This window comes from Camellia sinensis, chromosome 8, assembly GCF_055761805.1.
Source record: "Camellia sinensis isolate YWXY chromosome 8, ASM5576180v1, whole genome shotgun sequence".
Classification (NCBI taxonomy): domain Eukaryota; kingdom Viridiplantae; phylum Streptophyta; class Magnoliopsida; order Ericales; family Theaceae; genus Camellia; species Camellia sinensis.
This window is the reverse complement of record NC_138968.1, coordinates 7017725-7042893: the sequence shown is the minus strand read 5'-3', so window position 1 is coordinate 7042893 and position 25169 is coordinate 7017725. Positions and strand designations below refer to the sequence as shown.

The 25169-nt window shown below is 36.2% G+C and overlaps 3 protein-coding genes and 1 pseudogene across 49 annotated transcripts in view; all 4 read right to left on the bottom strand.

Moving 5' to 3' along the window:
• LOC114284472 (GPCR-type G protein 1) overlaps positions 1-24924 on the bottom strand; it is a 68380-nt gene extending 43456 nt beyond the window's left edge. For 44 of the 46 annotated variants that reach the window (XR_014337324.1, XR_014337327.1, XR_014337326.1 and 41 more), the window contains exons 1-5: positions 24623-24921; positions 4013-4113; positions 3714-3821; positions 3221-3341; positions 1847-1976 (exon numbers count right to left, since the gene is read on the bottom strand). Coding sequence is in view for 15 of the 46 variants with exons in the window: in XM_082881953.1 (XP_082738079.1) it covers positions 1847-1976; positions 3221-3341; positions 3714-3821; positions 4013-4113; positions 24623-24855 (693 nt within the window). In the remaining 31 variants the exon portion in view is untranslated. Of the gene's footprint in view, positions 1-1846; positions 1977-3220; positions 3342-3713; positions 3822-4012; positions 4114-9954; positions 10090-24622 lie in introns of those variants that run through there. The other 2 variants (XR_014337312.1, XM_082881957.1) reach the window with 2 other exon arrangements.
• LOC145796798 (large ribosomal subunit protein eL14y pseudogene) lies at positions 5696-6190 on the bottom strand (annotated as a pseudogene). Its single transcript, XR_014337339.1, has one exon. The product of XR_014337339.1 is annotated as a large ribosomal subunit protein eL14y pseudogene (transcript).
• On the bottom strand, positions 14612-19159 carry LOC145796795 (uncharacterized). The gene is made up of 4 exons (XM_082881942.1): positions 16427-19159; positions 15518-16327; positions 15310-15428; positions 14612-15212 (listed from the first exon to the last, which is right to left on the bottom strand). Exons 1-4 carry the CDS (start codon positions 16641-16643, stop codon positions 14778-14780), a joined length of 1581 nt encoding a protein of 526 aa, XP_082738068.1. The 5' UTR covers positions 16644-19159; the 3' UTR covers positions 14612-14777.
• LOC145796797 (uncharacterized) lies at positions 19360-22078 on the bottom strand. Its single transcript, XM_082881962.1, has 4 exons — positions 21115-22078; positions 20203-21012; positions 19999-20117; positions 19360-19898 (listed from the first exon to the last, which is right to left on the bottom strand). Exons 2-4 carry the CDS (start codon positions 20555-20557, stop codon positions 19461-19463), a joined length of 912 nt encoding a protein of 303 aa, XP_082738088.1. The 5' UTR covers positions 20558-21012; positions 21115-22078; the 3' UTR covers positions 19360-19460.
• Positions 24925-25169: the final 245 nt, after the last annotated feature.

Below are 25169 nucleotides of genomic sequence, written 5' to 3'. Positions count from 1 at the left end.
AAATTTCTCCCAACATGTCAATATATTCATCAATATGTTTCACATTTTTGGGCAACAGAAATGTCATATTTTTAATCAAATTATCCATCATTGGATATAGATGTCCGATATTTTTCAAGTGACAGTTGAAAAAAAAATTGTTCACCCACATATCGGGAGCATCAACTACAGTTTTTCATTTTGTAATTCAGTTACTATGCAACACACTATGTTCCTACTGCTCTAATGAGTCACTTGAAATTCTTCCCATAACTAACATTGATGGGCAATCAATCTATATTATTAGCCCTCACTTTCTTATGCATGTTAGTTGCTTGCCATGGTTAGACACTTAAAAGAGTGACTTTGTCGGTGCAAAGAGCAAGCAGATCTCACATTACTAAGCTATATAAATAGGGTTATAGTTCACTGTAGTACACTGTTTTGATAAGTCCAGTACACTCTTATAAATCAATAGTTACAACAATCAAACAGCAGTCACTATATGACATGCTTATTAATAGGCTACCACAAAGATCCATTTATTTACTGATTGTGGGTAAGAGAGGTTAGAGGCGATTGGTCGTTGACCTCTGGGAAGATGGCGGGCACTTCAATGGCCTGAGATCACTGGAGGTGGAAGAGGAAAAGACCAAAGCAGGCTTAGAGAGGCAAGGGGTGGCAATGAGAGGCATTGAACACTTTGTATATGTTGTATGATTCTTGTTGTTCTTGTTATGATTGTGGCTGCACTTATGATGCTGTTATATAGATTCCAGGAGTATTGGAGCCTAAGCAACCTCAAGACCGGTGGCGAGTTCTCCTCGACTCAACAAGAGGGTGATGTCAACACCCTACTAGCTATGTCCTATGATTTAGGTCCTCGGGAAGGTTGCATCATAGGAGTTGCAACTATAGGTATGATCTTGAGAGGCTTATCATATATGCAAAGTGTAAGGTCAACGTCCCTTTCTCTAAGCTAGGTCAAGGGGGAGCTGTCACTGCAAGCCTGCAAGGAAACAGCTACATGACCTTGACAATCCCGAGGTCTTAGCCTCCAATCCACAATCCTCCAATGTTCCCAAGCAGTAGTGCCTAGGTCCTGCTCCCAACCTAAGCAGCCAAGGGGGTTAGTGCATGGGTAAGCCAAGGGCACATCCTGAGCAGCTAAGTAAACATAGGTGAGCCAAGAGTCCAACTATGTTGTTATGGAGCTGGGGTGAGTGGGTAGAGAATATATTTCTTGAGTTATGAAGGGCCATGGAGAGCTCTAGGTGAGCCAGCTCTATCAAGGTGAGTTGTGGTCCTGTTTTCACACTTGGTGGTGTGCATGCTCCCGCTTAGGCTAGGCATGTGATGGTGATGATGTGATGCCCGCAGGGCTCACCACGTGCCAAGCACATATAGATACCCACACTGATCATACCTTGGACCAAGTCCATTAGTTGAATCAAGAATATATTGCATAAAGGAGCACCAAATAAAATGACAATAGAGAATTACCGAGTCCTTGCTACCCAAATGCTAACACCTAAACGATGTTTAGTTGAGACAAGCAGGAAAAGCAGTTTGACTAAAAAGCAAGAGAACTATGAGGCAATCCTAAATGATTATTGAATATCATTGTAGATCAGTATATGAGCACCATCTTTATAAAAGAAGCACAACACCACCAAAAATCAAATGCCAAATTAGCAGACAAAGGTAGAAAATATAAAGCAAGCCACCAAAGTTACTAATATTATGCGATTTTCAAAATCAGAAATTTCACCAAAAACATCCAAACATTAAACCAAAAAAAGAAAGAACAATAAACATAAACCAAATAAAATGTTGCCAACTTATTCACATAGTGAGATAAGTGCACCTCTTCAGACCCTTGGATTCGCTCCATCTCCATTTGACAAAGAATGATTTTCTTTTTCTTCACGATGCATGTTTCAATTGACTGCAATAGTTGCCTTTCCAGAACCTTAATCTCTGTTTCTTCAATTTCTCTTCCATATTATAAAGATAAAAATGTTGGTGTAAGAATCACATAATAATGAAAAGAAAGAAAATGAACAATTTATTATTATACATCTTTTTCATGCTTTTATGCTTATCATAAAAGAAATCTTCTTTTGTTATTTAGCCATTGGTTCCAAAAAAGCATAGCCATTATACTATAGTCAAGTTGATATGGAACTAACAAGAAGAAACTGTTAATTGACAAATTTAACTTGTCCAATGATTATTATGAGTCTTTTAAATGACCCTACTTCCGTTTTTTATATTTAGGTCCGTTAGAGAAGTGTGATAAAACTTGTAGCATTCCGAGGTTCCTATGTTAGGTATTAATATTTTACAGGATATTTATAAGTTTTTAGGATTTTATTATGCCTATAGCCTATATACAAAGCTTATGGGTGCAAAACGAATTTTAGCTTCATAAGATGAATAAAAGTATTAATAAATATTTAGAAGAGCTCAATCTCTCACTCACCTCTCGTCTTGTTTCTTTACTCTATTTCTCCTATCTCGTCTGTTATTCTTGCGTACCCTTCTTTATAGGGACTTCCCCTCAGGTTTCTGAAATTGCACTGCACTTCCTTCAGGTTTATTAATAGATAACAATTTTCCCCTTTCATGCAATCATTGTCATTAATGGTGACAGACATGTTAAAGTGACCAATTTGACTTCATAAAAATACTAATTTTAACCTTCTTGAATTCACAGAACACTCAAATGCTTTATTTGCCCTTGTGCAAGTAAAGCGTCACATTTTCATAGAATTTAAAAAATTGAACAAGTCTATGTAAACTTTGCATCTACAAACAACATTGTATAATTGCATAAGACTAACCATTTTAGTTCAAAGGCTAAATTTTATTTATTTATTTATTTATTTGATTGGCACTGGGATGTCCAGATCAAAACCCGACTAATTCCCAGGGTGCAAAAGTCCTTTTTTTGGATAAATAAGGTTTACTATTTTAAAACATTACTATTATATATTATGAATCCATTGTCATTATACATTACTTTTTAAAACTGGGCACTTTAGTTTAATCAAACAAGTGCTTGTGCTTGCGTTTGCATTTTGGACTTTGCACCTAAGCTCTAGGAGACCTTTGTCCTTAAGTGCGCCTAACGCCTTCACCAACACTGATCATAAGCAGTAAAGCAGAAAAATGAAACGCCACGGAGCAAAGCACTGCTTTAACTACTTTGCATGGACAACCTGTGTCTCATTCTTACCTAATGAAGAGAGAGAGATAACTGTATGGCAAATTTACAGCTCCAAAACCAGATAGGACAGCCATTACAGTCACGCCAATAACCCCAATTCTGCTGACCAATTGAGGCATGGTGAAAAAACCTGAGAATTTAAATGATGAGAAAGGAAACAACTTGAGACTAGAAAAGTATAAAGTCATTTTTTGTAAACCAATTACTCAAAACAACTGTGTGATTAAAAACTGAATAAACAGATTGATATATAGCAAAACATGTGTAAAATAACAAATTTGACAAGCCAATATAATATGAATGGTACACAGGCAGGCATGCATACCATGTAGAGAGGCATTGAAGCAACTGTCTAGGTCAACTAGAAGATTATTTCATAATTGAATTCCTTAAAGAATGGAGCCTCTGGAGTAGTACAAATGCAAGGAGTAGGAGACCAAAGGGACACTTCTTTGTATGTGTGGAAAGAGAGATAACCAAGAAAAAATAAATAAATTCAAACCTTTATCCAGTGAAGGCATAGGAAAGTGAATGCCCATGCGCCAAAAAGCGTAGAGAAATGCCAACAAGAATAAGATGGCGCTAAGTGTAGCCCGCTCCTTCCTCACACCTGCGACGAAAGTTCAAGACTTAGAGAATAATATTTCCATTACTTACAAATTACGAGCTTGGTATAACATAATCTATCTACAAGCAAAATGGCAGAAGTTCCCCTGAATGAAACTAAATCTTGAAAATACAAACAAAAGAAACAGAAAAGAAAAAAAAAATTTTGAGAATTAGAATAAGCATGCAACTTACCATTGTTGCAAAGCATCAAGTAACAGTGATAATAAGGCAACATGAAGACCAGTAACATTATCAAACAGAACAAATCCAGCTTCCAGTTCATCCATCTTGCCCTACAGTCAACAAGGAATACAGTGCCCTCAGATCAATTACATGCTGTATAAAGTGGCCAATGAATCCATATACCTTGACTACAAAATTAGAATTGCAGTAACCACACCAACCACTTTTATGGTTATCCAGTCCCCAATAATTCACTAAGCCTTAACCGTGCAAGTGAAGACATTGAAGTTGCATATATTACTCTAATTAACCTAAGATGAATAATTGTAGGTTTGGGTGTCTAGACCACCCTTGCTACGTGGCGACTCGGTGAGCACCATGGATGCCACGTCACCACCACTTAGCATTATCAATTCCATGTGGCAGTCCCTCCAAGGCACCACAATATCCCCAAGCAGACTAGTTGGGATATATGCCTAGCGCTCAGTGCCCTAGCCACAAGTCTAAGCACCAAGAGAATGAATCTACGTATGAAAAGCTTCGAGGCATGGCCCACAAAAACACTACTCCGCTAAGCCAAACTACCCTGCCCAGCCATAGCCCATTCATCAGAGCCGTGGCTCATTTAAATGATCTCTTGCCTGACCATGGCCCCTCATACCTCATTCCCATAGGATATGTCAAGTTGTAGTAACTAGGAGCACCATTTGACCTTTTATCTATCTACCCTATGCACTCACCCCCTTACTTGGGACTACTATCATTATTACTGTAATTGTCACATTCCATCCTTAGACTGGGAGCAAAGGCCCGCCAAGGTTGCTTGGATCACTCCCCCTTAAAAGAGTAGTCCCTCCTTGACTAGTATTAGAAAGAAAAGGGATATTAAGCCAACATTTGACACCTAAAAAGAAGTATCATACCTAGCACCTACATCATGTTGTACACAGCCCACTTTGACCGATCTTACGGCTTTGGCACCCCCAGGTGTTTTCCAATGATAAAAGTGTTACATACCCAGTGTGATGGTGCTCATGAACTTCGAATAAACCTTCTAGATTAGCCTCTCAAAATAAACCCGAATTTCCAAAATTTTTTTTGCCCTAACTAAAACAATGTTTTCAAAAAGGAAAGTGAGGTGATTGCTCATGCATTCGACCAATTTTTAATTGTTGTTTTCAATAAAAGATGTCCAAAATTAAGTATTTTTCAATAAAAGGGCAGTTAGAAGTCAATTTAGTGCATAAGTAAACAAAATCACTTAAAACAAGCGTTGCAACCAAATTGAAATGGGGCGTACATGCCAAAAACATGAGGTCACACATTTTTGGACAAACCGCAATCGGGTTCGTGATTGCCCTAAAAAGGTGGGCCCACAGGTCCCAAGTTATGGCCGCAAGTGTTAGAATTTACCATAAACCTACCACCACTACCACCTCACCTACTCCACTAAACCTAACCCACTACACCACTACCACCTCCACTTCACCTACTCTCCACCTACTCCCAAACACACTCCTATATAATAGGAATCCTTGTAATTGTAATATACACTACATCAATATATCAATCAATAATACAATTCTCTATTTCTCTTTATACATCAAATTTAACATGGTATCAGAGCAGGTTTAGAATCGAATAATTCTGCTTCACCGGCGGGCGGCAGCCTCGCCTTGGCCGCCCGCCGGACCTCTACACATACCTTCAGTTTCCTGTCTCTTCCAACATTTTCTTTGATTTATCCACATTCCAGTTCCGGGCATCCAAATCTTCATCTGGGTCAACCCTTCTCTTCTGCACAATAAGCTTCCTGCCCCAAGAACTGTTCTCCCATTTGTTCTTGACATCAGCAGCATCCATGGCTGCAACCAGAGTCTTCTTCTTTGGAACCCTTTTAATGTCAATCGTGATATCGGTGAGTGAAAGCCTCTTGAAATTCATTTGGGTACGCACCATATCAGGGGCATCTACAAGAGCCCTGTTTTGATCGAGGACATCGACAATGACAACGAGCTTCCCATATTCCTTCCCGTAGTTGACGAGAGCGACCCTTCCTATCTCCACGTATCTTTTGAACGGCATTTTCGGAGATCTGAGAGCTCAGCTCAGCACAGCTAGAGCGACTATGGAAGACGGAGGCTGGAGGGGTGATGCTGAATCATCCGTGCTCGGCTCTTCACGTTTGTCACCCCTGCAACAGCCCAGCAGATCCAGCTGCTTGGTCCTCTGCTGTTCCAGTGAGTCGTGGTGGTCAGAGCTATGGGCTGCAGTGGCTTGGCTGTGCAGTCACCATGGTGATGGCTCTTGGTTCTTCTTCTCAGCTGCTGCTGTATGTGTGTGTTTTTTTGTGTGTGAGTGTGTGTTGCCTGTGAGTTGTTCTCCTCCCTCAGAAAAGCTCTCCCTTTTGAAATCTATTTTTCACCCCTGCCCATGAACACCACCGACAGAGAGACTAGTGCTGTGTGTGAGTTGTTCTCCCTTTCAAGCTATCCGGACAAGAGAGAGCACATGCATACACATGCTCACCATTCCACATTTTTGAAGTGAATAGTGCTGGTGGACCCTACCACTAGCCAAAGCAATTTATAATCCTGATTTCTCACTTCTTTCCACCGAATTTCACTCAATTTGTCTCCACTTTGCATTTTTCTCTTTTTTATTTCTTTTGCCTTTTTTTTTTTTATCATGCCATCCACCTGAGTTTGTCCCTCTCTCTCATACGTTTGCTTTCCAATTTAATTATTATTATTATTATTATTTTTTTCCTTTCTTTATTTTATTGTTTCAAAAAAAAAAAAAAAAAAAAAAATCTTGCTGATTCACAACTCTTGCTGATCCACCACTTCGTTTTATTTTTTATTATTATTATTATTATTATTTTCAAAAAAAAAAAAAAAAAAAAAAACCATTCACACCCACCTCGGTTTTCATTCCACAAACTTGTCATTTTTTTCATGCCGGGATCAACCCCGATCAGCATTTTACACCCAAAAAAAAAAAAAAAAAAAAAAAAAAAAAAAAAAAAAAAAAAAACACACAAAACAACCACATCCACAGGCAGGATTTTCCTTCTCTACTCTGCCGCCGGTCTCTTCTTCTTGCCTCCGTCCTGAGTGGCCCTTGCCGGTATTGCCTCCGTGTTTCCCACTCCACTGGGCATGATCACTACTCCCTGCTCCTCCACTGCAGCATATGGCGGCCCTCCAAATCGGAACATAACGGTGGCCTTCCGCTTCAGCTCCTTATTTTCCGCCTTTAGCACACTAATCTCTGCTCGCGCATCCTTATACATGCGTTGGAGCAGAGCCAGCTGGGAGTTTAACTGTTGCACCTCATTTGTCCTGCTCTGCAGCCGGTGCGACAAATTTGTGACCGCAGTCATGGTTTCCACGCATGACTTCAGAGTATACTGATTGGCCTCAATATCAGTTTGCACCGCCATTTTTTGCTCCACCGACCGCATCGGAAAGTTCAACGGAGCAAAACCAGAGGTGTTTGGTTGAGGTTCCCTGGCCACCACACCAGTTATTTCTCTTGTGGACTCATTCAGTTCTGGAAAGAGCGTAAGCAGCCCACGGGAAGAGGAGGCCATGTTCTGGTTAGCTGGACGGGAAGAAGAGGCCATGTTATGGGTTGCTGAGTTTTTCAGAGAAGGGTTGGTTACAGAGTGTTTCAAGATTTGCAGCTCTTAGAGACAATCTCTCAGAAAACGAATATCTCTCTCAGAAAATGAAGAGTTTTTTCAGAAGTTTTTTCACAAAGTTTTTTTTGTCTTCGCTTCTGCCTCAAGCACCGCCTCCGCCTCAGTTTATAAAGACCCTGACGAAGAGGCAGACACGCGCATCATGCGCCGCTCGGCGCTCGAAGACAAAATGGGCGCGCCTTTTGATGGCACGTCTTTTGATGGCACGCCTTTTGATGGCACGCCTTTTTATGGATTGGGCACGCTTTTTGAGGGCACGCCTTTTAACAGATTGGGCACACCTTTTGAGGGTGCGACTTTTTAGGGGTCCGACAAGACTCTGTAAACTGTCCCGACATTGATTCCGGTTAGCTACTTCAAGGGTCCGACAAGACTCTGTAAACTGTCCCGACATTGATTCCGGTTAGTTTCTACAAACTGTCACAACATTGTCTGCTACAACGGTCCGACATGAACCCATAAACTGTCTTCTACATCGGTCTGACACCGCCATCCAGTGTCCTCTACACCGTTATGACACCACCATACAGTGTCCTCTACACCGTTATGACACCCCCATACAGTGTCCTCTACAACGTTATGACACCACCATCCAGTGTCTTCACCAATGGTCTGACACGACCATACAGTGTCTCCTATCCTTTTTTATTTTTATGTATTTTCTTGTTTTGTTACTATCTCCAAACTCAAGTTGGTTAGTTCCTATCCCCCTTGAGTTTGCGGGGGGCTGTTAGAATTTACCATAAACCTACCACCACTACCACCTCACCTACTCCACTAAACCTAACCCACTACACCACTACCACCTCCACTTCACCTACTCTCCACCTACTCCCAAACACACTCCTATATAATAGGAATCCTTGTAATTGTAATATACACTACATCAATATATCAATCAATAATACAATTCTCTATTTCTCTTTATACATCAAATTTAACAGCAAGTTTTTACCTATACACATGCAAACCAAGTTTTGCGAGATTTTGTTTCTCATTCCAGTTATGGCGATGCGATATACAGAGTTTGGTGTGTAGATACAAGGTGTGGCTTGCACACCAAGTGTGTAATACTTGCCCCCTAAGCAACCCTTGCAAATATATATCCCCCCTACCCCTCAAACAAAAGGAGAGAAGACACAACCCTGAATTTTGCTTCACCAAACACTCCCCCCTACACTTAGCTTCGAAATTTACCCTAAACCTCAAGGTTAGAAACTATTCCTGAGCCATCAAAGCACATTCATTGGAAAGTGGAGGTAGTAGGATTCAAATACTAGAGGTGAACACCTGTGGGCTCTCACTTTTCAACTCGTTTGCACGTTTTCTTCGATTTTCCTTACAAGCTAGAGGTTAGTCCTCTTTTACCAACGGTTTCTTTCACTATGATTTTCATCTTTGATATTGGTTAGATAGGATTCATCGCATGACTCATATTTTTAGTGTAGTTTTTCAACACTTTTCTTGCGTATCCCTATTATACTTTTGCCTCGCATCTTTATATTAGGAATAATAACATGGTTTCAATGCATTTAGGCCCAAATTAGCCAATGTATATACATGTTTAAATCTGTCCTTAAGTCATTTCTTTGATTTATACATGCTGTAGACATCAAAATTTTGAGATGGTTCAATTACCGTCCAATTGTTTATGACAAGTCAACTTTTTTTGATTGGTCATAATCAAAATGGTCAAAATCTTCAAAGCAATGTAAATCCCACCAAAATCTTAGAATTTAGCCCATTTAAATTATGGGTTTATACCTAGAGCAAATGGCCAACCCGTTTTGATAGTTGGATCAAGTGATTACGTTGACCCTTAGTTGCACAAAACGGGAGTGGGAGCAGGAGAGCGTGGCCACTTAGAAGAGTCGTAGGTTAGGAGCGCTTATGTGTTATTTTTATTGATAATATTTTAAATTTATCTATATAACTTTTTTATTTTTAATTGACATATATAATATATTTTTTTGGGGCTTTATTCAAATATATTAAAGTTCTTTATTTTATTTATTTTTATATTTTTTATATAATATATTTGTTTTTTAATGGGCTTTGATTGTAATATAATTAGTATTCAATATATTTGGGGAACTTACTAACAAGTCTCATCCACAAAATTCAAAATCCATGTAGTCCCAAAACAAAATACTTGCACCAAATAGTCCTATATATTTTTAATTGTTAAAAAAAAATCTTTTTTTAAACGCTCCTACATCTCGTTAGACGGTCATCGGAGACTCACCGGAATATTCAACATCACCGAGAAGTCGTTGGAACATCATCAGAAATTCGCTAGAGTATCACCGGAATGTTTTGAACGTCACCAGAAGTCGTCGGAATGTCTAGAATATTCGCTAGACGTCAAAAATATCGCCGGAGACTTACCGCAATGTTTAGAATATTGCCGAAAAAAGAAGAATAAGCTGAGAAACTAGAGTGAAAAAATATGTTATGAAACTACAAAATTTTACAGTTCTAAAGAAAGTTATGAAACTGCAAAATTTTATAATTCTAAAGAATGATTCAATTCAGCACCAAAAAAATTGAATTGTAAAATTTTACAATTTTCACTGCATGCAATTAAAACTCGAAAACAACTTATTCAGAATTTGAAAATTTTCCCCATTATAACAGAAAAATAGAAGTATATAGTACAAAAAAAGTATTAAAACTGAGAAATCAAAGGAAAGAGACAAATATAAAGAGATGCTTGTACTCCAATAACTATTTTTTGGTTTAGAACTAGTCGGATCTAACGTAGATCTACTCAGATCTAATGTAGATCTGAGTAGATCTACATCAGATTTGAGTAGATCTGATCTACATTAGATCTGAGTATATCTACTCATCTTCTTCGTCAGAAACTCATCTCTTTCTCCTTTGGTGAGCACAAAGTAAGGAGTTTGTGCTATGTAGTTGCCCGCAAACCCCAATCAATGGTGGTCGCCGATCGCTGGTGACTGTAGATTAGAAAGAGAAAGGAAAAAAAAAGAAAGGCGTGGTCGTGATCGGGGTCATGGTCGTGGTCATCACCAATATCAGAGAGAGAGATACAGAGAAGAAGTAAGGTGCAAGGAAATAGGAGAAGATAAATGGATATAGGACTGTTAGGTCTATCTTGGGATTAAATAGAATACACACTTTTCAAAAAGAACTTGTGCGTAATTTGCCCAATATTTTTTGAAGCTGTAAGCTGACCAATTATAGGCCCAATGAAGCCCATTGAACTTCTTAACTGAAGCCTATGATCATATGCTAGGTTAAAATAAAATATATATATAAAAAGAAAGAAAGATAGATACAGCAAATAAGTGGGGCAGTTGTGCCATCTTCTCTGTCTTTGAAGACTAGGCTGATTTGTTTCTTCGACTTCTCTCTCGGTCTGTTTTGCTTCATCTTTTTTTGAAAGGTGTGCCATCGTTCTTCTCCTTCTCCTTCTAGCCCATATATGATTTTGAACATATTCTTTTCTCTTTTTTTTCCTTCTATCAGATCCATATCTTTAGATCTATGCCCAAAAATGCTTTAGATTTTTTTTATTGCTTCGGGAGTTGTTTGATTTTCATCACCAATCCCATCTTGGATAGAATCGCGTTTCTCTCCCAAAAGAAACGTGACGTGATCTGGATGCACGATTCTTGCAACTAAGGGTTGATCCAAGGATGCGGGTACAATAGGGAAACTTGTCAAAATCCTCTAAAAAATGAGAAATGGGAGAATTCGAATGCAAATTAATCTCCATTATAATGAGAGACAAATTTTCTATTATATTGGAAATTAAAATCAATAAAATATTAATTGAAGGGGGTTTCCAAAATTAACACCCCATCCTTCGAGCCTATAAATAGAGGCTCTCATTCATTGAAAAAAGGGAGGACCTTTGGCTAAAAACTCTTTAGAAACTCTTAAACACTTTTCACAAGCCTTCAAGCATTCAAGCATCTTTGCAAGAAGCATAGAAGATCACTAAGCACATCGACAACGTGCCACATCTCCTACACGTTCAAGCATCAAGCCCGCCAAGAGATTGATTCGTTGTTTGTTCAAGATCAAGTCGTTCAAGCCCTCAATCAAGATTCTCTGCATAAAGACTTGAAGAAATTCGTCAACTCATTCGGTTCAACAACAAGCTTCTATAACTGTTGGATTGCAACAATACTAGGAGACTAAATCAGAGGATTACCATTGTAACTGGTGTAACCCACAGAGAATTGTATCCATTTTATTTAAATTAATAAAATCAATTATTTGTGCATTTATTTCTTATCTTCATTACATGATACGAAACTTGTGTATACACATGAAAAGTTGAATTTTTATTTACAAACAGGGCCTCTAGGATTGTATAGCATGTATTTGCACTCATAGTAGCATCTAGGATCATGCATATCATGTAGTAACTCTTTTTTGTGGCATTTGGTGCTATGAAATTCAAGTAGCTTACTGTCTTTATCACATTATTTGAGTGTGCATAGTTTTCATCAACATGCACCCGTGATTTACTTGCCATAGGTTCTTATTTGTGATGTTTTCAGGGTTGGAAATTTATATTACCTTAGTTGAGGTGCTTCTATTCTGTTTGTTTTTTGGAAAAATTTCATTTTTCAAAACCTTTTAATTTTGGAAAGTTTCCATTTTGGAAAACGTCCCATTTTTGGAAAGTTTCCTACTATGGATTCAAAAGAGAGAAATTTTGTAAACATGGAAGCATCTCAAAGGAGGTAATAGAACTTTTACCCTACAATTCACATAGATGATAGGTTAGTTTAAAGGAAATATGTGAATTGAATGTGTGGAATTGAATAAGAAAAAAATTTCTAAAAAGAAACTAGCATTGTTGTCAAAATCGTACAATACATAATATGTATCCTATAGTATGTGAAAAGATACATATTGTGGACTCGTATCATTGGTGACTTGAATCGTGAGATATGTTTCCGTATCGTATCGCGATTCAACTCATATCGCACGATTAATTAATTTTTACATTCTTCTTCACCTTTGGCCTCATTAGCTACTTTTCTCGCTATTAATCACCACAGCTGACACTCATTGAATAGTCATGAACTTATCTCTACTACTTTAAAAAGGCAGAAGCGCCTAATATGTTTTCTACCCTTTTAATTCCATTAGCATTTTGTAAAATTTTAGATGAAACCTATTCAATTACAACCATCACACCCCTTGGAATTCTTGTAACCGTCCACTAAAAAATATAGATATAGAGACGCTTTCTTGCTTTTAAATTTACCAGGCTGCTAATACAAATAGAAAGCACCCATAGGTTAAAAAATCTTGTCTCTTTATCATCTGCCACTTCGTAATTGTATTCAAGCACTTCCAACGCAGTGCCTTTCCAGGTATGTCATTTTCTTTATGCCAAATAGTAAAGACATGCATAGAATTGGTGCATAAAAAATACTCAAAAAAATAATATATTGTTCATATTCAACTTATGTAATGATAATTTACACTTGGAATGAATCTTAATAACACAATGAATTTTCTTATAATTGAGGATTTACATTTAGAATGAATCTCAACCACGCACTAAGTTTTTTTGATATATATTTATGTGTAAAAGTTGTGTGTTTGTAGGTTTGCTATAAGCCAAATACTTACCTTCTACATGTGTTTCTTGATTCCTTCACGAATGTCATAGGTTTATTATTCAATGCATCATCATTTACCCAAGTTTATCAACCATGCCTTGCAAGAGGTGAGAGAGAGAGAGGGTTTTCTAATAATAGACATTCACATTCAGAGAGAGGAAACTTTTAAGAGCAATAGACCAAAGGTGTTTGATTATAAATAGTTTTCCATGTTACGTGTACACCAACAGGGTAGGATCCGTTTGATTAGAAAGAAATAAATGACAGAAAATAAAAATGGTAGAGACTGAAATGAAAGAAAAGAAAAGGAAAAACTATATATTTTCGTAAATGAATTTGATTCGGATGAAAATTTTACAAGAAAACAAGAATTCTATTTACAAGTAACTACTTTATAACAAATTTAAATTTTCTTGTATTTTTTGCAAGAAACTAGAAGCTTTGTTACCATCCTATTATGAGTTTTAGAAGAAAATTAAATTTCTTGCAACTTCCATCCAAGAATAAAGTTAAGAGTGGCTATGACCCCCTTCTAAACTTTTTGAAATTATCAATTATAATCCCATATCTTATAAATAATTTTTATATTATATATAAAATGATCACTAATTTTTTGAAAAATTATTCTATTAGTTCTTTATATTGCATAAGTATTTTTATAATGAGTATTAGATGATTCCAAATTATTTAATATAATAGATATAAACCTATTGATTTCATTATTAGTATATGTTACAATTTTCCTTTTGCTATACTTATTTTGGCCCATCCTAAAATAATTTCTGGCTTTGTCCCTGCTTCCATCCCTTCAAACTTTTTATAGTAAACAAACTCAGAAAATAATTATTATTTTTTATTTTTCCCACTTTCTATCATTTTTATTCTAACTAAACTTAGCCTTTAAAAATTGAAGATAAATTATTTACGGCACGTGCCCTATAGTATTATAAAAAAATCTCATATAAAGAATATCCAAAATTCAAAGAAACTACTATCATGAGTCTAATTTGATTGAATTTATATATATCTAATTGACCAATTTGGTCATTGGTTATTTGATTTAGTAATTTATTTTTGTAATATATTTATAAATTACATGAAAATACTTATTTTTTATATATATTTATATATGTTAACAGTGTTTTAAAAAGCTCTAGGCGCATCGGGGCGCCAAGGTCACCTGGAGCCTAAGCGCCGAGGCGCGAGGCGAGGCGCGCGCCTCACCAAAGCGAGGCGCAAGTTATAGAAGTTAAGCAAAATATCAATATAATATATAGCACAATTTTCAACATAAGCAAAAATTTATAGAATTCCAAAATGAACAAAACAATATTCAACATTCCAAAAATCATGAAAGTAACATCAAACAACAAACATAAGAACTTAATAATCCACAAAGTTGAAAACAACTAAACATCTAGTGACTAGTCCCATGGATGCATTGTCTAAGAACTTAATAATAAGCGTCATCTCCATCATCTCCTTCGTCATCATTGGATTTATATCCCTCCACATCCTCCTCTTCTTCCTCATCTGAATCTACATCTTCCCATTCCTCTTCCTCATCTACAAGTCGACGTGAGCTTGAACCAATTGGAGTTGTCCTAGTTGTGGTTGATCTAGTTCTTTGGCTACTTTCCTCAACTCCAGCAGCTACAGCAACATCATCCCACCCCAAAGAATCATCATCATCATCATCATCATCAAACACAAGCTCATTCTCCATTCTCCCAATCAGCCATTCATTGTTTTCATCAATATCTTTCAAAGAGATAGGATCAAATTTGCCACGTGAAATGTATCGACGTTTCAATGCTCTATTATACTTGACAAACACCAAATCATTGAGACGTTTTTGAGCTAGCCTATTTCTTTTTTTGCTGTGAAGCTGCAACAATAAATAAAAAAATATTTAAATTCATATGTAACTAAAAAAATTTGGAAGAAAATTTTAGAGTCCTCCAAATTTGACAACGGATACTCACATGTTCAAACACACTCCAATTCCGCTCACAACCAGATGAACTACAAGTAAGACTAAGAACTTTGATGGCAAATTGTTGCAACTCAGGAGCATCATGACCATAAGAACTCCACCAATAAGCTGTAAATGATTATTGGTTAACACTTCACAAATAATTAAACTATAAGGAATTGACTACTAACTTAATTTTGTGGATGAACATAGATCACCTGGTACCCTTGTAGTTCTTTGTCTAATTGCCACAGGTATTCCAAAAAGTCCTTCAGCATTTTCATATTTTTTCAAGTCTGTAGTAACTTTATCTTGGACCTCTAATGTTGGGATCAACCTTGATATACATTGATATAGGCCTGATACGATTTCTTTGTCCTTTGCAGCCCTTGGATCTTTGTAAAAAAATTCTGGATTTAAATAAAACCCAGCTGCATGAAAAGGGCGATGCAATTGAACATTCCACCTTTGGTCAATGATTTGAAACACATCTTTGTACTTCTCTTCATTTCCATTGAAGCTATTTACAATAGCTTTCTTAGCCCTATCCATAGCCTCGTAAATGTAACCCATTGGAGGCTTTTCTTCACCATCAACCTTTCTTAGTACATGAACAAGAGGACATGAAAATTGGAGGGCAAGGTGACAATGGTTCCAAAATGAAGGGATTAGTAGTATTTGAGCTGTCTTCTTACCCTGTGGCTCCTTCGCCCATTTGCTTTTGGTCCACTCCTTTGAAGTGAACATCTTCCTCAAATTGTTCCTTTGTTGATAAACCCTTTGTAAAGTTAAGAAGGCCATTGCAAACCTAGTTTTGGCAGGCTTAACTAACTCCTTCAATTGAGTAAAATGCCTCATCATATTCAACAAAGATGGTCGGTTATAAATGTAACCATGTATCCCAATTGCCCTTTCAAATGTCTTTTTAAAATTGGGTAATTTGAAGATATCTTCCAACATCAAATCCAAACAATGGGCTGCACAAGGCGTCCAATACAAGTGGGGTCTCTTTGCCTCCAAAAACTTCCCTATTAGAAGTAACAACCAAAACACAAAATTAATGATATGAAACAAAATGATTTATGTTGCAAACTATTAACATAATAAGTTTTTCTAAAGATTTTTACCTGCCAACACATTTGCTGCCGCACTATCCATGACGACTTGGATCACATTAGCTTCTCCAATTTTCTCCACAAACTTATCAAGCAAATTAAACATCTTATTTCCATCCTTTGAGTAACTAGATGCATCAATGGATTCAATAAACATGGTGCCTCTTGGACAATTCACTAAGAAATTAAGCAAAGTCCTATTTCTCTTATCTGTCCAACCATCGCACATTATAGAACATCCATACTTTGGCTAATCGTCTCTATGTTCCTTCATCAATTTGTTAACATGATCCACTCCTTTTTTGAGGTAAGGAACTCGTATCATGTGGTAAGTTGGTGGTTTCAGACCAGGACCAAATTGCCCGATAGCTTCAATCATTGGCCCAAAACTGTCATAATTCACTGCATTGAAAGGAATCCCTGAGTCATACATCCATCTTGCAATTCTAACATACGCCCGTTGCATTAACTCTTTCCTATAGGGATCATTTTCATCAATTTTACTTTGCTTCCCCTTGCCTTTTTATTTTTGTGCCACCACATCTGGATCAGGTGTGAAGAAACAATCCATAGGCCCTATCTTCCTAGGCCTTTTAAGTTTGGATTGAACAGAACCAAAGCTGGTTCTTTGAGTAGAACCTTGAGTAGGAATGGACTTTTTACCATGCCGAGGGAGTTCTACAAGATCATCCTCATCATCAAAATCTTCTTCATCAACCATATCATCAAAATCAAGCATCAAGTTGATTTGCTCCTTAACTTGCTTTTTTTTAGCCATAAACTCAGAAATCTCATCTCTAACCTCAGTTGGGCATCTAACACATTTAGTCACATTCCTATACCCTCCAACAAGATGCTGCTTAACTCGACAGACACCCCCATTCATCTCTTTTCCACAAAAATTGCATTTGAACTTACTTAAGTTTCCGAGATTTACCACCGTTGAATACTTCCATGCTGGATCTTTCCTTCCACTTTCAGCACTCGACATTTGACTCATCAAGTTACTGGTTTTTTTTTTTTTTTTTTTACAGGACAAGAAAAGGCAAGAAAAAAACAGAGACTAGAGAAGAGAAGAATGAAAAAATGAAGAAGAAAGAATAAAAAAAAAAAATTTTGAATCAGATACCAGTGAAAAGGAGAAGACAGATGAAAGAAGAGGAGAAGAAAAAATGAAAAACAGAGAAGAAGAAGAAGAAGAAAAAGAAGAAACGAAAAACAGAGAGAAGAGATGAGAGAAGAAGAACGAAAAACAGAGACGAAGAAGAAGAAGAAGAAGAAGAACGAAAAACAGAGACGAAGAAGAAGAAGAAACGAAAGAGATGAACCTGAAGCTCACGTCGATGTCGAAACAAAATTTTGGTCACAACCTGAAGCTGAAGCTCACGTCGATGTCGAACCTGAGTCGATGTCGAACCTGAAGCTCACGTCTTCGTCGATTCGAAATTTTGGTCGTAACAAGTTTAGGGCTTTGTCGATTCGAAGAGGCTCACCAACAGATTTGTATAAGAGTTTTAATCTTATGTGGCTAGTACACAAACAGCTCAGTCCTAGCCGAAGCGCATGAAGCGTGCGCTTTGAGCCTCAGAGAAAGGCGCGCGCCTCAGCACTTTACGTGCGCTTCTCGCAATGTGCCTCGCTTCGTCTGCTTCGAGCCCTAGCCCTGCGCCTCGCCTAGCACCTAGGCGAGCTTTTTAAAACACTGTATGTTAATGTATCTTATGGTATACGATACATGATACATCAAAGTAATATAACGATACACTATACGTATCACAATTTGACAACACTGGGAACTAGTAGAGGCCAATTGTTTGAATTGGGCAAGAATGAATGACCTTCTCTTCTCATATGTAAACTTTGAGCCAAATTTTCTGATGATAATGGATCAATGGCCAAAAGTGAACGGGGTTCATTTTTCCATAAAATTAGGTGGCGACTCCTCTTTTTGTGAATCGATCTATATTTGGCAAACCGTGGGCTATTTGGATTTGGTCATTTGGATTTCCATAATCCCTCGATAAAAATAAAATGGAGTCCAATGATTTGTGGGAAAAATGATTTCTTGCCAATTTAGATCTCGATGATTCACAATCAACATGAAAAGTAGGTCAAACCTGACATGTGGGCACACCCAAAAAAGGTGTGGTGCCCACACATGTCATGATATGATACACAACATCCATTATCATCTATTACCTTAAAGAGTGTCCATGCACGTAGAACATACATAAAATCCATTATCATCTTTCTGTACTCCGGTAACAAGGATTTTTATCAATGTCACCTCTCTCCCTCTAAGTCAACCTTGGTTCTCTCATTTGCTTCTGGCAACTCCCAACCATTGAAGTATCCATCATCTTCCTAGCGGTTCATTACCTATGAAGTATGGATATTTCGACAAACATGTCGTACTCGTATTGAGTACTTGCCGAAGTAAGGTACTTTGTATAGAACTTTTGCATATATACCTGATACACGAAATACATACTCAAATTTTTTCTTCTTATTTTAATGTACCCAAATGTACCTAGTATATACCCAAACCATACTATACGTCAATCGAAACAATATTTTCTTCTATTACAGAGATAAAACTTCTTTTACTAAATTTATTTTTTATTTTTAGTTTTTTGCTAAGCATGATTTAAAATTAAGTTATGGTTTGTAAGTTATTTAATATAATAACGTTTAATTTTGGTTTATACCTCTACTTTTGGCACTAATATTAATTGTAGGTTGGATGTTAAAAATTAAACAAATTAATCAATTTTTTCATTACTCCAAATCAGTGTTTTTTAAGGCGAAAAGCGAACCGAGGCGACAAGGTCACCTAACGCCTAAGCGCGAGGCGACGAGGCGAGGCGAGGCGAGGGCTTCATCGAAGCGAGGCGACCAGAAATGATATTTTTTTAAAATAAATGGTATAGACAAAAATATAAATATTTTCAAGAACCATCATACAGTTATCATTCCAAATACTAAATATCCATAAACAAAAGAAAATATCTAACAAAGACAAATACAATCCACCAATCCAAAAGTTCTAAAAATCATCTTCAACATCAAGCAAATGAACTTCTTCTTCATTATCATTGGCTTCAGCATATCCCTCTACATCTTCTTCCTCTCCCCCATCTGAAATTGACTCTTCCTCATCAATAAGTTGCAATCTAGGTCTAGCTGCTGATTTTGAAGTTGAACAACCCCTTTCTATTGCCCTTGTTGATCTAGTTCTTTGACTACTTTCCTCAACTCCAGCAGCTCTAGCAACATCATCCCATGTCAAAGTATCATCCTCAAAGACAAGTTCCTCCTCCATCCTCCCAACCAACCACTCGTTACTTTCATCAATATCCGTCAAAGCAATGGGATCAATAGTGTCACGGGAATTGTATCGACGTCTCAATGCTCTATTATACTTAACAAATACCAAATCATTCAGACGTTTTTGAGCTAACCTATTTCTCTTTTTGGTGTGAATCTGCAAAAATTCAAACCAAATAAAAATATTCAAATTTTTATCTAGGTATTAATAAATTTAATGGTATTCATATTCACTATAGTTAAAAATAAGTACTCACATGTTCAAACACACTCCAATTCCGTTCACATCCAGATGAGCTACAAGTTAGACTAAGAATTTTGATGGCGAATGTTTGCAAATTTGGCGTTTCAGAACCATATGCACTCCACCAATCAGCTGTTGATTATAACTAATTAATTAGAAAGAATATTTAAAATATAAAAAACTAACTAAAATTACGTAAGTATAAAATATAGATCACCTGGTGCCCTTGTAGTTCTTTGTCTAATGGCCAAAGCCATCCCAAAGAGACCATCAGCTTTCTTATAGGTAGTCAACTCTGCGCAAACTTTATCTTGTGTCTCATTGCTTGGGACCAACCTTTGTATGCATTTATACAGGCCTGACATGACTTCCTTATCTTTCTCAATATTCGGATTTGCGTAAAAATACTCTGGGTTTAAATAATACCCAGCTGCATGCAAAGGCCTATGCAATTGAACATTCCATCTATTGTCAATTATTTCAAAAAACTCCTTGTACTTCTCTTCATTTCCATTAAATGATTTTGCAATGGCTTCTTTAGCCCTATCCATTGCCTCATAAATATATCCCATGGGAGGCTTTCTCTCACCATCAACCAATCACAGTACACGAACAAGAGGACTTGATATTTTGAGAGCATAAAGAACATTGTTCCAAAAAGAAGGCATTAATATGACTTGTGCGGTCTTTTTACCCTGTGGTTCCTTCGCCCATTTGCTTGTGGTCCATTCCTCTGAAGTGAACATCTTCTTTAAGTTGGTTTGTTGTTGATGAATCCTTGATAAAGTTAGAAAAGCAGTTGCAAATCGAGTTTTTGCTGGCTTGATCAAATCCTTGCACTGGGTAAATTGCCTCATCATATTCAACAAACTAGAGCGGTTCACAATATAACCATGCACCGCAATTGCCTTTTCAAATGTCTTGTTGAAGTTGGGAATTTTGAAAATGTCCTCCAACATTAAGTCCAAGCAATGAGCTGCACATGGTGTCCAATACAAATGTGGCCGCTTTGCCTCCAAAAACTTCCCTATTACAAGTTTTTTTTTTTTTTTAAAAAAGAATAATATGAGAATTGCATATTCATATTGTAAGTAAGTACTAAGTAAATGTATACTACTAAGTTACTAACCGGCCAACACATTTGCTGAGGCACTATCTGTAACAACTTGAACCACGTTGGCTTCACCAATACGCTCCACAAAGTTGTCAAGCAATTCAAACATCTTATTTGCATCCTTGGATAAGCTAGAAGCATCAACAGATTCAATAAACATTGATCCTCTTGGGCAATTAACCAAAAAATTAATTAATGCTCTGTTTCTTTTGTCCTTCCACCCATTGGCCATTAAAGAGCATCCATATGTTACCCAATCTTTTTTATGATCCTCCATGGTCTTATTAGTGTGGTCTACCTCTTTCTGCAAATAAGGAACCCGCACCTCATGGTAGCTTGGTGGTTTCATGCCAGGACCATATTGCCCCAAAACTATTGTAGTTCACAACATTGAAAGGTATACCCGTATCATACATCCACCTCGAAAACCAAACAAGAGCCCGATCTCTCAACACCTTCTTGCTAGGATCATTATCATCAATTCTTGTTTGCTTTCCCTTGGCTTTACGATTTTGCACCGCAACTTCCGGATCAGGGGTGAAATACACATCCATGGGTCCCTTTTGCTTTGGTTGTTTGGAACCAACAGATTTGGAGGAGTTACTTCCTTGTTCTCGACGGGTAGAACCTTGAGTAGAAACAGGCCTTTTATCATGTTGATTTATCTCAAGAATTTCATCATCATCATCGTCATCATTATCCATCTCGTCAAAATCAAGAACCATCCTCAATTGCACCTTTGATTGACTTTTTTGAGACATATAGTCTTTAATTTCATCTTTGACATGAGATGGACATTTTTTACAAGCAACAACATTTTTATAACCACCAGCAAGATGTTGCTTGACTCGGTAAACACCACCATTCATTTCTTTGTCGCAAAAGTTACAAATGAACTTTGAAAGGTTTTGGGGATTTACCATCCGTGCATATTGCCATGCCGGATCTTTTTTACTGTCACTAGACTTCGACATTAATTCTATCCAACAAGCAATTCAATGTTTCAGCATAAAGAAATTAAAGAACATATTTTAACAACATTAAAGAACATAAAGAAATTAAAATAGTTGAAATTAATTGAATTAAAATAATTAATTGAATTAAACTAATTAATTGAATAACCAGGAAATTAAAATAATCAGGAAATTAATTGAATTAAAATAATTAATTGAATAACCAAGAAATTAATTGAATTAAAATAATTAATTGAATAACCAGGAAATTAAAATAACCAGGAAATTAATTGAATTAAATTAATTGAATTAAAATAAACAAATTCATTGAATTAATTGAATTAAACAAATTAATTGAATTAAAATAATTAATTGAATAACCAGGAAATTAAAATAATCAGGAAATTAATTGAATTAAAATAAACAAATTAATTGAATTAATTGAATTAAAATAATTAATTGAATAACCAGGAAATTAAAATAACCAGGAAATTAATTGAATTAAATTAATTGAATTAAAATAAACAAATTCATTGAATTAATTGAATTAAACAAATTAATTGAATTAAAATAATTAATTGAATAACCAGGAAATTAAAATAATCATAATCAGGAAATTAATTGAATTAAAATAAACAAATTAATTGAATTAATTGAATTAAAATAATTAATTGAATAACCAGGAAATTAAAATAATCAGAAAATTAATTGAATTAATTGAACACAAAAGAAAAAAAAATAATTGAATTAATTGAAAAAAAATTAATTTTAAAATAATTGAATTAATTTTAAAAATTAATTTTTGTGAATTAAAAATTAATTTTTGAGAATTAAAAATTAATTTTAAAAAAAAATTGATTTGAACAAAGAAGAAAATTAACCACGAAAAATTGAATTAATTAAAAAATTTAATTGGTTCGACAGTGTTCTTCAACTCGAAGTCGAACAAAGAAGAAGAACAGGTGGTGAAGTCGACCAAGACGAACAGGGTGAAGTCGAACAGGAAAGACAAACAAAGAAAGGAAGAACCAGATGAAGAAGCAACTCACCTCGATTCGATTCGACTTCGGCAGACGATCGATGAACCAGATGAAGAAGAAAGGAAGAAGATCAGAAGAAGAGATTCGACTTCGGCAGATGATCGACGAACCAAGTCGATCTAGGGTTTGGCTTCTTATTTACTAATTAACTTTGTCGATCAAGGGCCCAGATGATTCGAACGAAGTCGAATCAAGGGCCTTGATCACTCGCACTTAAATCAGGCAAAATACAATGAAGCTTCGCTTCTTTCCGCCTCACGCTTCATCGCCTAAGCCTCGCTTCAGGCGCTTCTACATCGCCTCGCCATTTCGCCTCGCCTCAGTACACATGAGGCGCTGAAGCCTCGCCTCGCCTAGCGCTTAGGCGAGCGCTTAGGCTCGCCTCTGATAACACTGCTCCAAATTATAAAAAAATATACACTCGGTTTGTTTACAGTTTTCAAAATTTACTTTTCAGAAAATTTTACTTTTTCGTTTTCCGTAATTTTTTTTTGTTTTCACTGAATTTTTTAATATTTTCAGTAATTTTTTTAAATTTTTAGACACACCTAACATAAATACACTTAGAAAGTATAACATTTGTGAAAAAAATCTTTTAAAAATTCATTAAATATCAAAAATACAAAAAAAAAAAACGAAAATTCAGTATATTTTTCATATTTTTGTATATTTATTAATTTTTTAAAATATTTTTCATAAATAATTTACTATTTAGATACATCTAAGTAAAGTACATTTAAAAAAGTAAAAAAATTACTTAAAACTTTAAAAATATTCACTAAAAAAAAATACAAAAAATAAAAAACTCAACTTTTAAAAAACTGAATTCAAGACACTGAAACCAAACACACTGATATATTTTTTTATAATTGTACCAAGCCACATTCGTCCCCCTTTTTTTTTAATTACCTTATGGATATAGGAGTATCGTACCAATACTCATAACCCCCGTACATGTTCTTCATAGTCCATTACTGACTCCGTCACTACCAACTACCTACAGTAAGGTTATCCTAGCATGCAGTCCTCTATAATTCCACTCAGAACATAAACTACAATCTATACCAAAATGGATAGATTCATTGAACAGTGTGTCTCAAACTAATAATAATGACCGAAAGAAAGTTATTGTAGGGACACAGCGGCGAGATGAGTATGATTACAAGAAAATGTATACCACCAAAAGTTTAGCCAACTGCTTGAGTGTAAAGAGATCATAAGGAAAATACGATATACTCTCTCTATGGCAGAGCATCTAATTGGTAAATCCTATCTTTAATTTGCAGAAGAAAGAGAGCAAGAGATGGAAACACTCCCAAAGAAAAAAAAAAAGCGAATTGAATAAAACCCTAGATGATTGCAAGTTAAAATTGGGCCAGCATTTTGAATTGAGAGAAAAATAAAACATGAAGAGCAAATTGTGGATCGAGTTCAACAACGTATACATGGTAGGTTGGCATTGCAAATAAATTAATAAATTGAAAAAAAAAAAAAGCATCATCGATAGAATAGCATAGGATTTGTGTGTACTCTTTGGAGAGAATGGAAGTGATCTCAAATAAGACGAGCTGGAGAAGGTTGCAGGAGAAGGCGAAGACGACGCTGAAGATGATCTGAACGAGTGCCCTCTTCTCTTCGTACTCTTTGTACAGTCTTCTATTCAAGAACCACAACCCCGCCCATCCCAGCAACATCAACGACCCCACCACCACCACTCCCTCGTAGATCACCCGCCCCCAACCCAAACCCAAAACCAAACCCATCTCTCTCTCCCTCTCTTCCCCCCTCCCCTTTCCTCGTCCTCCGACGATGATTAATAACTCTTTTGGTTGTTTTATGGCTAATTTACATACACAACCCATAGTTTAAACAAAATTCAATTTTCTCCTTTGAATTGGCAAAATTAACAAATAACCCTTATCATTGTTTGTCTTTTAACCTAACTACAACAAATAAAAAGGTAAATCATTATCTTTTCACTACCCTAAATATATCTACATTCGCTCTAAATGCACTTAAAATGGTTAGTTGGACACTCCATACTTTTATTTTTTATTTTATTTTTTCTTTAATGCCA

Excerpts from the sequence above, each read along its gene's own strand:
- LOC145796795 (XM_082881942.1), bottom strand. The coding sequence starts at position 16,643 with ATGTGCGATGGTTGGACAGATAAGAGAAATAGGACTTTGCTTAATTTC. Across the intron at positions 16,328-16,426 it reads GGCAGCAAATGTGTTGGCAG|GGAAGTTTTTGGAGGCAAAG; the intron begins GTAAAAATCTTT and ends TACTTCTAATAG. Across the intron at positions 15,429-15,517 it reads AAGAACTACAAGGGTACCAG|CTTATTGGTGGAGTTCTTAT; the intron begins GTGATCTATGTT and ends AATCATTTACAG.
- LOC145796797 (XM_082881962.1), bottom strand. The coding sequence starts at position 20,557 with ATGGGATATATTTATGAGGCAATGGATAGGGCTAAAGAAGCCATTGCA. Across the intron at positions 20,118-20,202 it reads AAGAACTACAAGGGCACCAG|CTGATTGGTGGAGTGCATAT; the intron begins GTGATCTATATT and ends TATAATCAACAG. Across the intron at positions 19,899-19,998 it reads ATTGGAGTGTGTTTGAACAT|ATTCACACCAAAAAGAGAAA; the intron begins GTGAGTACTTAT and ends GAATTTTTGCAG.